This window comes from Corvus hawaiiensis, chromosome 11, assembly GCF_020740725.1.
Source record: "Corvus hawaiiensis isolate bCorHaw1 chromosome 11, bCorHaw1.pri.cur, whole genome shotgun sequence".
Classification (NCBI taxonomy): Eukaryota; Metazoa; Chordata; class Aves; order Passeriformes; family Corvidae; genus Corvus; species Corvus hawaiiensis.
Genome location: NC_063223.1, coordinates 21,174,089 through 21,189,939, shown reverse-complemented (window position 1 = coordinate 21,189,939; position 15,851 = coordinate 21,174,089). Strand labels below are relative to the sequence as shown.

General features: G+C 40.3%; 1 protein-coding gene across 5 annotated transcripts in view; it reads right to left on the bottom strand.

Moving 5' to 3' along the window:
* The window catches only part of ATP2B2 (ATPase plasma membrane Ca2+ transporting 2), a 387,814-nt gene that overhangs the window by 42,463 nt on the left and 329,500 nt on the right, over positions 1-15,851 (bottom strand). For all 5 annotated transcript variants that reach the window (XM_048316144.1, XM_048316145.1, XM_048316142.1 and 2 more), the window contains 4 exons: positions 7,924-8,165; positions 7,176-7,410; positions 1,756-1,935; positions 704-791 (listed from right to left, as the gene is read on the bottom strand). In XM_048316144.1, coding sequence (XP_048172101.1) covers positions 704-791; positions 1,756-1,935; positions 7,176-7,410; positions 7,924-8,165 — 745 coding nt within the window. The remainder of the gene's footprint in view (positions 1-703; positions 792-1,755; positions 1,936-7,175; positions 7,411-7,923; positions 8,166-15,851) is intronic.

Here is a 15,851-nt window from a genome sequence, read left to right as displayed (position 1 = left end):
AGTACGGTGAGAGAATGTTGTTTGTAGGGTGCAGCTCCTGCAGGACAGACCCTAAAAACACAGAAATCTAAAGGAAGCCAATGCAAATCATACAATTAGATGAGCCTACAGGAAAAACGGAACTGGCTGAAAATCCCCATCTCCACTGGGCAGCTCCCAGTTCCACCACACCAATAACTGCTACTGTGACAGGAAAAGGTTTTCTTTTCTTGGAATACTCTTTAAAATAATTGTGGGAGAACAGATGCACTGGAGTGACTGGATTCACTCTTAATGAGACTGCTCTTGTTTTCATCATAAAGGGCTGTAAGGCAAAGACAACAAAATCTGTGACCTCTCTTGTTTATATGTTATGTTTCTCAGCAATATTTTCTTTCTGCCCACCAAATGCACATTTTCCCTTCCCATCTCAAGCCTCATTCCAATTAAAAGCCACAAGGCAAATATGTCATTGCCTACATCCACTTGCCAGACATCTTACTGGTATTTCTCTTATTCCTGCCAAGGAGTTTCCTATTCTTTTCCATCTCAAGGCTGAGGTCGAACACAAACACAAGAGTGCAAGAAAGCTTCCTTGTGTGGTGTAGAGATGCACAGCTATAAATGACAACTCAGGTGGATTTGTAACAGTGAAATCAAGGCAGATGATGCTTCAACACCTTTGGCATTGATTTCCACCCCCACAAAGGCAGTTTGCACCCACCTTTCACCAGAGTGTGTTTGTCCGTGGGGGAAGAACGAGCGAGCACCCGGAGCTTTGGCCAGATTTTGTCAATCCGCTCCTGCTCAATCTGCAGGGGGGGAACACAAAAAAAGAACCCAAAAGGTAAAACCACCGGCCTGTGATGAGCAAAATTTATGTCTTTGTGTCAGACAATTCCCCTCACTACTCAGACATGCAGCTTTTGTCCAAAAGCACATAGAAATTCCAGCAGCCATCGATGCTGCAAGTGAAGACAAGGCCATTACTAGCAGGGTTCATCTGCTGGCTAAATCAGGAAAATTTTTCCACAGCACCTAACCAGCCTTTCTTATCTTCTTTATGGATAATTCCACCCAGAATCATCACTCCAGATATAGGAGTTTCTCAAAGCTGATCAAACCTGTATACAGGTTTGTTGTTCTACTCCGCATGAGAACCCAAATCCTTCATTTAGCACCAATAATGGCAAGATTTTCGTGTGTAGCAACAGGAACAGAGCCAAACCTGTTGCATTTATTGACATTCCCAGGATTTCATCCATCAATGCAAGGAGCAAACAACTGTGTCCACTCATTTATGACGGACTCAAAGAGCCAGCATAGATTTTACTTCATTAGAGCTGTGTGTGAGCTCCATCTTAGATGAGGAGTTAAAAATCTTCCAAAGGATATATTTTTTTATGCAAATCATTGAAGTGAGTACATGAGATAAAGTGGAATAAATTAAAGAAATGAGAGGAGCTGGTTCTCATTACAGATTGCATTTTTAGGAGCAAAATTGCTGTTGAGTTCCTTCTCCTCCTTACCACAAACCTGCTTTAATGGGCTTAGTTTTGATTTCTTGTGGAGCAGTGCAGTGGTTCTAAAAACTGCAGAATTAGGCCAGCACCAAACTGATCCTGGAGGAGTAAAGACTGCAATTTCACTGCTGTTTTGAATTGCAAAAAATTTAGTGGGAGAAAAAAGCAGGGATTTTTCCAAGCAGTCTTTAACGATCTGAGGCACGCACCAGCGCAGGAGAATATTCCAGTGCTTTCACTGGGTTCTATTTACCTCTCCCTTCTCGTTTCGGATCCTCCTGTTGAACTCCTTCCCTTCGAGGCACAGGAAGTCTTCCCCTGGGTGGATGATGCCACACTTGATGGCGATGGCACGCGCAGTGTTGATGTTGTCCCCGGTGACCATGCGCACGGTGATCCCGGCTCGCTGGCACTTCCGGATGGCTTCTGGCACCTGCAAGAGCGAGGCAAGGGCACAGAGAGCTCCTGGGTCAGAGCTAAAACACAATGCAGGTGTTCCCATCCAGAAAAATTTCAGGCCAAGAAATTCCTGAAGCAGAAAGAGGAATCAGATGTGTTTTGCCGTTACTTGACTGTTGTGGAGTTGGGGTTGCACCACAGGCAAGGCAAATCTTGTCTCGAGAAGCACAAAAACCATCTTTTAGATCAGTTCCCTAAATTTTCTCCCCACTTGAATAAAAATGAGTGCTCTGCAGCTTTTTTGACCTTTAACAAGCTGAACATAATGACTCAACACGTGTAAATAGGAATGGAGAATACAGGAAATGACTGAACTTCTGATCCAAACCTCCCTTTCAACAAGATTGTTTTAAAAGTTATTGTGATTTAGCACTACTTAATTCACGCTTATCAACAGGTGGAATTCCTAAACACAGGAGTTTCAAAATCATAAAAAATGAAGCCTGACTTTTGTTAAGCCTTTTTCTGCATGAGACAAACTTCTCCTGCACAGGAAATGTATCAGGGAGAGAGAATTCAGGGTGTAACAGGGGCTGTGAGGTCAATGTAGGGGCTCTATTCTGGCTGGGCATCATACACAGATTATTGAAAAAAGCCAAGAAAGATGTGTGGAATTAAAAGAAAATATTGATTCCTAATAATTAAATAAAACTCCTTTAATACAGTTACTTGGGTGAATGAAGCCTATAGAAAGGTTCCACATCTACAGCTCAATTTCAGATGGGCAAAAAATTCTGTTCCCTTAAACTACACCCTAATTAATGATAATTTCTAAGTAAATATCACTAACCAATTAATTCAGTCTCATCGCATTTTTGCATTATTTTGCATTATTATTATTATTATGAAAGCATTATTTCTTCAAGAGAAAAATAGCAATATTATTTGATGTGGAAGAATGAGAAATGTGTTCCACGCATCCAGAACGGGCTGGATGTCATTCTTCAGCACAGCACCACTTCTCTAAATTTCATTTTTACCTACAAGAGTCTAAGAGCAGCCCAGGATTCATCATGAAGACAGAAGCCCTTCACAGAGCTACAGGAAAGAGAACTGCCTTACTCAGAAGATGACAATGCACAATTATTAAAAAATATTACAAAAACCCACAGCTATTTAAGAGAAGGTATCAAAATGGATATGACCATCTGTATCTGATGCACCTTGCTGATCACAACCTCCAGCACAGATAGAAATGTGCTGTGGAGCTCAATGCCAATTTGAGTGGATTCATCTCATCCATTAGTGCAGAAAATGTTCAGAAAAGGAGACACCATCTCCAACATTACACTGCTAATTTTATGTATTTCTATATATTTTCATTTCCTCTGTAGCCACAAGTAGGGGACACTGCTGAGGGCATTTATGTGACAACATAAATCTGAGCAAGTGTGGCAAATCTTGGGCTTTGAGGGATTTCCTGGGGCCAGGAAGGCTCTGAGTCTGCACTGAAAACCCTAAAGCCCTACACCACACCACAGATAATGGTTCTCCCAGTCTGGGAATAATTTCACACCATGTCTGTTCATATTTATTAAAGGCAGTTTGTGGAGTTCCTGTTTTCCAAAATGCTTCCCTAAACCAACACCTCGGTGAGGACCAGAGCAGCACTTTTCCCAGGATTCCCAAGAAAATCCCTCCACCCTCAGAGGGTGTCTACAGGATGTGCTGTTTGCAGAAGGACTCTGTCAATACAGATCACAAAATCAAGGGCAGAACCCAGGGACAGAGCTTTATCTTCCCATCTCCTCACCTCTAACTGGGAATATTTTCCCCACAAATTGTGAACCCTGGAAAAATCATTTAGACCTGAAGCCTTTTAGTGATATGAAATAGATTTCTAGAGGGGAATGTGTGATCAGCTTAAATCTGTTCCTTAAGCAAACGACCCCTGATCTCCCCAGTTTCCACATTAATAATCCTGCCTAGATCCCATTTGTCAATTGGAAATGCCTTTGGTACTCACTGGAGCTGGGGTGAGCCTCGTGCATAGGACAGGGCAGATTTAGATGGATATCTGGAAATATTCCAGTGGATGAACCAGGAAGGAGAAGAAGGAATTACAGTGCAAGCAGCGAGAAAGGGTTATTGCCATGAAGAGCCAGTCCCATTAAACAAGGTCAGGGGAGGACAGTCCCAGTTGCAAACACACATCCAGCTCTCATCTAACTGGAGAAATCATTCTGTTTTCCTCTCCTGTCATTTTCTGGACAGCTGGTGGGTGGTATCTGATTTAATACTGTGTACAGTAATTACAGTTAAAATATTGTTCATATTTTTTTATTGCTGTGAGGGAGAAAGAGTGTTGGCAGACGGAGTGGGCAGAGGAAGCAGATATTTTCCATCAGTTTTGCAGAGCTTAAGTACACATTTCACAATTTTTTGGTTTATTTTCCCTCTGCAAAGCAAAACTTCCAATGCAAGCATGCATGTACAAAATCCCCAATGCAGGAATATCTTTCCCAATCAGGTGACAAATAAATAGGAGATATTTGGAAGGGATTTACGTTCATCTCCCAGAAATAACAGACTGGAGGCGTTTTTTGGCAAATAAGTGCGAGCCAGTTCAGACTCATTAAAATCAAGCCAGAAAGAGTGTCAGGATCAACAGAGAATCTCTGCAGGAGAAGGGCATCACTCTGTTTGTTCTCTTCCTGTGTATTTATCAAAGAAAAATAAAAAACACACCCGCAAAATATAAATATCAAGTAAGTAGCTCAGTGCTTGCTAAATCCAGCAGCTGCTGATGACTCAGCTGGTGTCTCAATTAACCTGGGAATATGGAAAAGCCATGGGTGTCCATGGCTGGCATTCCAGAGAAAACGGGACAGTTGCTGGATAACAGTGTTAAATAATTAATGCATGTTGGGTTTTTTAGTATATGGGGGGAGATGTGAGTGCCAGAAAGCTCCCAGAATATCCCAAGAATATCCCTGGAACAGGGCAGCAGGACCCCTCCACTGCCGGTATTCCCAAGTGGAATCACTCCATGGATGCACACGAGCCATGTGCCACAGGTGCTCCCTGCCCAGCATCCATGGGACAGCTCCAACAACATCTCAGGGAAAAGGAAAATCCTGAGCCTTCCCCAGGAAACACGGGAATGTCATTGAAGGGAAGCTGGAGGCTGCCAGGATGGAGGCATTGTTTTATTGGAATTACCTGATCAATCACCTCTATCAGAATAAATCCTGACATCCATGAATACTGAGATAATTGATAAAACAGCACTTTTACTAATATTTCTAAATTTTATGTTCTTTTTTTTTTTTCCCCCAACAGAAAGCACTTTGAAAATTCATAAACTCCAGTGAGGAGTCTGTTCAATGAGCAGATTTCATTTTGGCAAAATATTCCCTATAACTGCTCAACACCTCACTCCTTGCATCAACAATGGGGATTTCACATAATGCATATCATGATATTCCAACCAAGTCAGATATTCCATACCTAGAGAGTTTTCTGAACTTTATGGTTTTCTCCTGGCTCAGGGTTTATTGGTTCACTTCTTTCCCCTAAGGTACTGCTACTCCTTATAATGTGAAGAGTAGTAATAATTTAAATATTGGTTTAAATATTTTCATGATGTTGTTGCCACTTTGAAACAGTCAAAAGGGACAAGGAGAAAAAAAAAACAAAAACCAAAGTCCCAAATCCCAAATGTCCGACATTTACTAAAATTCTGGAATTATAAATATTTTATTGTGTGTCTTGCACTGAAACAGAAATGTTCCTGCATGTTCTGGTGTTAAACTACAAGAAATTCAATACAATATTCAAATATTTATTTAGAAATAATATGTTTTCCTGCCTTCATCTCTTTGATTCTTTACATAGAAGTCAGATTTACTCTCTATTTTTAGCAGAATTATTCACTTTTACCTCAAGCTCCCAAGAAATTATTCCCTGCAAGATAAGAGCAGTTCTCTTACAAAACACCCTCCTAACAATCACATGAAAGGAGAGTTTGCAGCTATTTTCCATAATAACTGCAAATCCCACTGCTCCCCAATCCCGCAGTCTGTCACACCACACGGAACCTGACTTTAAGCGATTTTCTAACGTGGATCATGAATCAATTTTGGGAGGGGGAGAGGATTGATTCACAGTTCCTGTGGCCACTGACAAAATATTTCTGAAAATATCCATATTTTCGGCAAAATATTTTCTACAAAATATCCGAATATGTGAGCTGGAGCATTGAAGGAACACTGCAGACACAACTCCTAAAGGACATTTTCCAACATTTTGAAAGCCTTGCAATGTCAGGCGTGGGGACAGATGGATTAGCAGCAAGAGGCCATCTGATGACAGATAAAGTGGACACTGTTTATCTGCTGTTCGTGGAGATAAGGTGTTTATCATCCAGTTGTCACCTAAGCAAGATTTACTTTATATTTTAACCTTCATACTGAGAAAAAAAAAACCCAATAAAATCCATTCTGAGGCAAGGCAAAGCTGTGCAGTTGGTACCTGGGGTGGTGTCATGTTAGCTCCAAAGTTACCATCGCCATTTCCAAACCCTAACACGGAATTAACTCTCCATTAATTATCAAGCACCAAATAGAGAGATCAGAAGTCTCTAACTCTACCCTTTGTATTTCTGTAGGAATACAATTTACAAGTGTAGTAGCAGAGATGTCCTTCCCATGTGCCCACCTGAATCTGATTTACTCCGGTCAGTTGAGCTGAAATTTTAAATATATTTGTGCAAGCCATGTAAGTGTGATATCCATGATATCAGCAGCCTTTCCTTGTCCAAATACAACCTTAAAAACAAGTTCTTCTGAGCAGTCACCAGGTACAATCTTAAGTAAAGTGGCAACTTTAACAATAAATGGCAGAACTCCAGTTTCTGTGGAAACTGCCATTATAATCACGGCAATTTTAATCACTGCACTTGTCTTCCCTGCTTTCAGAGTTGCACATCACTGCACTGTTGAAGGAAAATTATTTAACAAGTGGGAGCATTACAAAACCTCTGCTGGTCATCTCAGTCCTGCAGTTCAAAAAGCCCTATATTCCTTTATTTAAATATCAGCTGACAGATAGCTGAATTTTATCACCTTAATTATTTGGCTTTCTATCAAGTAAAACCCACTTCCAAAGCTGATTTTCTGCTTCTTTGACAGAGCTAATTAAAAAAAAGAGATAAAACCTGTAAGAAACCTGTCATTCATGTTCAATTCTCTGTAAGATAAAAATTGGATGTACCTCTGGCCTTACTGGGTCTTCAATACCGACGACACAGATGCAAGTCAGGTCAGATAAGATGTCATTCTCGTTGTCCCAGTCGGGCTCAGGGCTGCTGGGGAAGTCTCTGAAAGCCACACAGATGGTTCTCAGCCCATCACAGGCCATGGGCTCAATCACCTTCTTCACCATCTCGTCCCTGTCACGGGGCCTGAAGATCCGAGGTTCCCCAGCCGCGTTGAGGATCCTGGAACACCTGGTTTGGGGAAGGAAAAGAGACTAAAAACTGAGTGTGCACCTGCATGATTGCCAAAGTATTTCCTGTACAAGCTCATTTCAGTCAATTCTTTCCTTTGCTGATGGCAGGTTTTGAGTTTCTGCTGTAAATTTCTAGAAGATTCACTACTGAAATATCAGAGACAATTTGTAATGTATTGCACAGACACCAAGAGCCCTTCACGCGTTCTTTTCTCAGTAATCAATGAGCTGACAACTTACACTGAAATTGAAAAGTGCTTCTTTTCCAAATGGGTCGAAGATAAAGAATCCATTTGTAAATCACCAAATGCAGACCCAACTCTTTAAGAAAAACAAGCCAATTTCCCAGAAGCACTTAAAAAAATTAAAAAACAATAATAGCAGCCTATGCTGCTAAAGTTTGTCATATTTCTGGTGCAAGCAGCCAATTCCAAACACCAGAATTCCCACATATTAGTGTCAGAATGCTTTGCATTTTGGAAGAACAAGGCCACTGATGCAGGGCACTCACTTCTTGAGGACAATCTCGGAAGCTCCTTTGCTGTACATGCGGAAGCTGCCATCAGGCATTTTGATGACCGTGCTCATGGACTTCCTCACGGAGTTGAAGGTGTAAACTTTGTAGAGCTTCTCCTCGGGGATGAGGCTCCGGACAGGCTCGTAATCCTGCTTCAAATCCAGGACAAACCCCAAGAGGCCACACTCTGTCTTATTGCCCACCTGGCGAGGCAGCCCACCCTCTTTTTCTGGTGGCTGGAGAGAAGAAAAGAATTGGAGATGAATTTCTCTAATAATAAGCAATTAGATCGTTTGTGAAGTCACGGGGCACAGTTTAAGATCTGAGATATGCAGCCACAAATCTTCCAGTTTTTTAAAAGCGAGGTAAAAATTCCATGGAGCTCCAACAGACCTGAAGCATCTCCTCACAAGAAGAAATATTTCTCTAGACAAGATTTGCCACATTTGGTCTTGTGCATTTCTTTTTTCTTAAATTAGCCATTGGCAGCTTGTGATGGTTGGGCAATCCATTAAAAAGGAAGGAACTTTCCTTAGGTTCAAAACCAAGCAATTCTCACTTGTCACAAACAGAGGATTTCCTTTCCCCTCTTGCTTAGAATTCCAATGGTTTGCCCATTTTCACAGTTAAAAGAGTGAGTAAAGAAAGCTCTATCCTTTTTTTTTTTCCTGCCAGGCATTTATTATGTAAAAACAGATCTCCATCCAACCATAACAATAAATCTCAGTGAAAAAAAATCTATAAAATAATAGTTCTATGTCTAAATGTACCCATTTCTAGAATTGCTTTGGTCTGTTGCTTCAGATAAATTCTATGTATGTTAGAGAAAATGGAGTAGACTGAACACTGTGCAACCTCTACCAATTCTCAGTCCTTCTGAAGGAGAGAAGAAGGACAAGGAAGACTTTAAATTCCCTTTCAAAATATAAATGAACACTTCTTTTACAAACTTTCTTGGAAGTGTTGTATACCCCAAACAAAATATTCTTGTGCCAGGACCCCAGACTTCAAGTGGCCAATGTGTGAACTACAAACCATTGATTCCTTACATTTTCTTATGCTCAGTAGAATAAGGAAGGTGTTCCTTTAGCCAGGGCTAAACTGCCCTTATGGGAATAAAACCAGGAAATCATCTCACAGCTTTAATTTGCACTGAAAGCAGACTTTGATTTGGCTCAAGCCAAGACTCTAAGTCATCATTTTCAGAGTGAGTTAAACATTTACGTCACATTTTGCAGAATTAGGACTGGGGGACTGTATTCAGAATCCATGTTCAATTTCACCTTAAAATCCAGTTTACTTCCAAAATGGGATTCCTAACTGATGGAATTCCCTACATTGTCCCTCACTGGGATGAAGGCTCACACAGGGAATGATTAAAGCTGCAAATCAGCCATCCTACTGGCTCTGAATTCTTGCGGCAAGTATGGCTACAAAAAGGGAAAAGGGGACCTTTTAAATAAGCATGAGTAATTAATTATCCCAGAAAACCACTGATTGCAGCTGGTTTAAAAAATGAAGGTCAGATAGATGATAACAGACTGGTCTAGACCTGAAGTAAACAAAGAAATATGAATTTTTCCAAAAGAATCATCTCCCTATCAGCAGGAAGATTTATACCTGGTGACAGGTAGATTAATGTCATTTCTATTTCAGAGAGATGCAGCTATGATGAACAACACAGAATAACCCAAAAATCTCTGTCTCAAAGAGATTTATCCTCCCAAAAAGGATTGTAACATCTTTCTTTTATGTGAACCATCATTTTTACTGACTAATATGGGTCACTCTGGTGTTGCTATGACATTTTAACATCGCTCCAGGGTCACTGTAAAACACTGACATTCAGCAAAAATGCCAGTGTGATACATTAATTTTACTACCTGCTATAACCTCATTATATTGTGATGTAACTTCCCTCTGGATTCCCAAATTCACTTAAGAATCCCTAATTCAAAATGCAAGTGTTCGTAGTGAGGTGTATCTGGAATTCAGTGGACTCAAATATCTCAGGAGTCAAAAAAATCCCTTTTAAAATCCAGTTTTGTTTACATAAATAAGGTTTGTTTTCTTGGCACTGCAGGCACAGAGTTCCTGATATGTGGCAGGAACTTCAGGTTTCTCAGTGCAACAGAGGAATCAACTTCAGTGCCTGGGTAGTGATGGATGCCAGGGAAGATCCATTCCTCTGAGCATATTAAAATCCAGCTCTTTCCATTTTAGATCTAAATCCTCATTTATGCTTCTCTTTGCCACTGAACTCAGTGAAAATTGACATTGAATTAATTGTGAATGTGATCAAGCCACTGGAACACTCCTGGAACCCAAAGAAAGACAAAGTTTCCCATCGAAGTCAGACAATCCTAGACAATAATTAATTTATAGAGATTATTTCATTGTGCCCTAATACCAATGGATATCAAAAAAAATAAAAACCTGCCCACATTTCTCAATACAAAAAAAACTAAATATCAGAGTCCTTCCAAAATTATCTCTATTTCAACAAAAAGTAGATCACACTCCCCTGTTCTTACTGCGGGCTAAAATTAGATTTCTTTCAGGGAACATCTTTTGAATGCAAATACGTAAGCAAGGGGGGAAAAAATACCCGTGAAAAGAAAAGGAACAGACACTTGGGAAGGGTTTCAAAATCTCTCAAGTGGCCACCTCCCTGCAGAGCAGCTGCTGTCTCCATACTCTTTGTGAGTTACATTAGGGGCAAGCATATGGTGCTGAGAGCTGGCACGGAGCACTTCCTTCCCTGCACTGCTCCAGCTCAAAGTCTATATGCCAGGAGCAGCCTCCTTGCAGATTGTTCTTGACAATCCCTTGCAGAAGCTGCTGCCTCTGAAAGTCCCTGCTGTGCTGGAGCTAAACTTATTTCTCGCTGAATCCTGCACTTCATGGCACCTGGAAAACAAGGACAGCCCGATGGGGTTACTCTGGAAGGATTCACTGGGAACAGCTTCAGCGACTCCTGGGAGGATGGAACCCTTGGAAGAGGGAAGAGGGAAAGGCTTTGAGCTGGGATTTAGCGAGGGGAGCTCCAGGAGGGACCTTCTGCTCCCCACAAGTCACCTACAATCTGTTCCATCACCTGCTCGGAAGGGACTGAGCCAGGATCTTCCCCCAGTCGTGACCCTTGCAAAACTTTTTCCAAACATTTCTCCCAAGCCTTTGGATTATTTATCAACAACATTTCAATTGCAAGCAGCTACTCACATGTCAAAGAACCCCCAGACAGATGTTTAAAAAGTCCTGGTTCCAACCAGCAGATCGAAATGGGTTTCTAGGTCAAAGTACAGCTGCATCACCAAGGCTTAAAAATACCAATCCAAAGCCACTATTGACCTGACACTGAATTTGGATTACAAAGGGAATTTTCAGAATTGTTTCACTGGGAAATAATTGACTAATAAAAGGTTTTAAAAAGGAAGATAAAACTTAAAGAGACGCTCAAACTTTTAAAATTAGATTAGGAAATAATTCCCATTTTTACCGTAACTCTTTACTAAACCTCCCTTTTCTCACTGCCCCTTCTGATGTGAGAAGATTCTGCAAGCAGATCCAAGAAGTCCTTCTAAATTAAAATTTTAGTATTTCACACATAATTTGTTATCTTAATTTGTTGTATGTAACTCTCCTGTGTTCTGTAGGTTGCACTCCTCCTTTAGAGTAACGATGACTGTAAATACTTGAATTTATTAACATAAAAAATGAGCTTTGCTAGAGTATCGTATCACTATTGAGTGTTCTATTTCAACCCAGCATCACAACAGGAAAACAAAAAAAAAAAATTAATTAAATTGCAAAAGATTTCCACTTAATACTCTAATTACTCAAAAGATAAAATGGACCAGGATGTGCAGGAATTTTCTCTGCATAATCAAACATGATATATGTAAAATTTAAAATAACCAAGAACGATGAATGCTGCTCAAACCACGTGATATATTTATTTTTAAATTTCTAATACGGTAAAAAGAAGAACTACTAAAGAACTGTGGTCCTGTCAGAGATATTCCCTTGTTACGTAAATCGAATCAATAGATTAATGTAAGGCATCTAAAGCAAGATTAAAACATACTAATTTATAACCAAATGCTTCAGCTCTTTGTAGATACAGCTTCCTTCAACAGACTTCAAGCTAAAACAACAGAGATTTAGAAATGCCTGTTTATCTTGGAGAAAAGCTGCAAAATGAAAGGGGTGAGTTCTTTTTTAGCCAAGGATCAAGAATCCAAAACTTTATTTAACTAAATAAAGTTTCCCATTACAAAATGGGAAATGGTTCCAGAAGCTCTGTTGGCAATAAGGCAGCAGTGAAATAAATACCAGCTCTCAGCTGGTTTAGTTTGTATTTCGAATTTCTCTGGGATTCTGGTGCCAGAACAATGGTTGAAGCCCAGCTGGCAACCAGAAATGGGAGCCTCTTGCTCACTACCCCTTCCCCCTGGGATGGGGAGGAAAATCAGAAATATATCAACCCCCTGTGCTAAGAAGAGCTTCCCTTCAAACCTCGCAGCAGCTGTGCACCCTTAAAATGCTGTGAATTTGTTTCCATAAGGTCTCTACGTAGGAATAAAAATCAGCCTTTCTGTCTGTGTAGACTCTGATCTTTGCGGCCTCGAGGACAGACCTGGAATAACATTTTTGATCACAACTTGTCCTTGCCCAGTTTGGAATTTTCAGTGGTGTTTCCATGCTAATGATGAAGAAGTTGCCTGTGTTTTACACAGAGCATGATGCTCTGTGGTACCACACAGCAATTTCCCAGCTCAGAACCACCACTGCAAGGCACAGGGCTGCTGAAATTCAGTTAAAATAAAGTCCAAAGTCACTTTGAATTGGGGTCAGCAGAAGGAATTGGAGAAGAACAGTTATGGACTTGAGGCTGGTTGTGTAACCTCTGTGGCACCAGGAGACCCAGACTGCAGGACTTTCACACTGTCCTGAGCTCACTCACTGCCTTTAAAGTCCAACGTTTCAAACATTAAAGCTTTGATGGCTTTTTCTACTCTTTTGCACAGTGCTGAGTAGGTTAACATAGGTGTTCCCATCCACTTATATTTACTTGTTCATCAAAAGTAAATTTATCACCTTTTTACCTTCAGAGGATTAAAAGTATTTCTACACTGAAATGACACAGATCTCTCCCTTCACTTCAATTCCCAGGAACGAGAGGTCCATAACCCTTAAGGACAGTGAGCTTCTGAATCCCTGACTGATCAGTTTGCACCATTTTTTGGGTCCAATGGTTGCACATCCATCCTTTGAAATCCCCAAGGCTCATACACTTGGAATTTGGCTCCATCTCTTGGGAAAATGGCACCAAACAGATCACCTCAAGTTCTCGCTATTTGCTCTAAGCAGCCACCACCAAAAGCCTCTCAAAACCAAGGCAATTTACTCCAAATCCTGGCTGACAGGTAAGGGATTGTCAGCTCCTTCCACATCTAGATAACCAAAAATGAAAGCACAACGGAACATGCAGAAGAGATGTAAATTCTGAACACTGGAATCTAAGGTGTAAACAAGATTATTTCATAATAACAAAGTTATACATTGAGCTGTTGCTCTAGTGGCTGGTGAGGCTCCTGAATTACCCCAAGCTGAATATCCCTCATGGTTATTAAACCCATTTAAATATCAGGTCTGCCCAAACTTCCTTGGAAAAGAGTACCAGAAATTTTTCTCTCATTACTCTCTCAGTTTAAGAGCCAGTTCCTTTGTGCAGCAGCTGAAATTACAGAATTATCCAGGTACAACTGGCACAATCAGCTCTCCCATGACGGTTCCAGGATGTTCAAAGGCTTTCTGCCTGAGATTAGCTGGGATGCAGGGTAATGATTTCATTTTTGGGAGGATAATTATTTAATGGTTTTCCCTATTATCTGAAGGCAGAGCTGACCACGATGCCCAGTCTGAGGCAATGCTGTGGCACCACATCGTTCTCCTGCTGGTGCTCGAGGTGGGGACAAGTTTGGTCAGCTATAAATTGATATAAAAATGGAGCATTTCAGCATCTTGCCTGCAACTCCAGCAAGGCAATAATCCCCTGCAAGGGGGCCAGCTGTAATTATGCAATGGATCAGGGTGACATTTCCCAGCAGCAAAGCTGAGGGAGCAGCACTGATGTGGCTCAGTGAATATGGACTTGTGCTCCTTTCAGCTCACAGAACAGGGACAAGGGAAAAAAAGGATACAGCCCATGAATTCCCCCACGAGTGATTCTGAAAGAAGGGGAAATCAAGCATGAAGAACAGACTGAGAGGCTGGTGTGACAGTCCCCACTCCCCCTCTCACTGAATCTCACGTATTTTTACATTCACAGAGAGCTTTTTAATAAAAACCCCTTAATTTTAATAGCAAATAATTTAATTGTCCATTTAATTTGAAGGATGAATTTGCCTTTGATTCATTTAAAAGAAGAAAGGCAAAAAAATACTGCCACAAACATGAAAATTGTTGGTTTTTGGTTTTTCTCACTAGTTTAAGATGGATATGTCTGCTTTGTACAAATTAAAAAAATAAATAAATAAAGAGTTGCTCAGGGCTGTGTTCACTTGGGTTTTGAATATCTGCAGGGAGGGAAAGTCCACAACTTCTGTAAGCAACCTGTGCCAACATTTGATCACCCTCACCACTAATTAAAGCAAAAATTTCTATTTCTTTCAGCTTCACAACCAGATAAAAAGGATAGCTCTAGCAGAAGTAGTTAACAAAGCTAAATTTAACCACATTTATCTAAGTAATTAATTTAATTTGGACCAGAGCAGGGTTTTCTGATTTTAAACTATGGAAAAAAAAAAAAAAAGATAAATTTTAAAAATTAAGGATATCTATTCACAAAGTCCTGCACATGTAATTTAACAATACTATTCAAAGGAACCAAGCACTGACAGAGGTGCTGCATTTATACATCACAGTTCAGCAGAAACTCCATAACCTAAAACTATGAATTATTCCTCCCCATCTCCTAACCCATTTTGATTCTCTAATTTGAACTTTTTCCTTTGGTAATAAATAGCCTACATTTCAAGATCCAAATAATTAAAACAGAAGGCTGGAAGTCTTTTCATTTAAAAAATAAAAATCGTTTTGAAAAATCTCTCCATTCCAAAGGACAATAATTTGTGGCTGGATTTAACCAGAGGTACATTAATGCGCCACACCAGAGCGCAAAGAATGGACTCTGCCTTGTTATGCCACTGCTTATTAATTCTTAGTTATGATTAGGATCCTCCAGCCTTGGTGTTTCCAGATGAGATTAAACTGAATTTTACCGGCACAGATTCCTTCTCCACATTTCCCCCAGAGGAATCTTGGCATATTTATTGCTCTATAAGATATTATTCGTCTGTGTTTAGGGACCTTCCAATTGTTATTGATCAGACCCATTCCTACACTCCATTAAAATGTGCTATTTCATGATAATTTAGCTCTAAATTTGGAAAATTCCCTATTCCCTTTCCAAATATGGCCACTAAAACCTGCACTCTTATCCTTTTGTGCGGCCCCAGGGAACTGGCGATTGTTGGATTTATTCTGGTGCTGCTCCAGCTTTAAGTGCAGCAACAACTGTTGACAAGTAACCTGTATAATCAAAGTAGACACAGCAATTGTTATAAACTCACTTTAATTAACAACTAATTTACTTTAAATATAGTCTAAGTCCAAGGTTTCAGTTTGAGTTTGCTGGAAAGAAAGCCACAGCATTTCTGCCCCATTACCAATACCAGCAGAACCCAGACCAGAGTGACAAAGGGACAATTTTTAAACCAAACTGGTTAAAATTAAGAGCAGATGAAGAGATTTTATCAATTTCTAATTATTTCTTCCATATATTTGGCAAATTGCCATGCACAACAACCGAGCTGAGCATTTCTCATTTCAAAAAAGAAATTGCACTTAATGGCAGG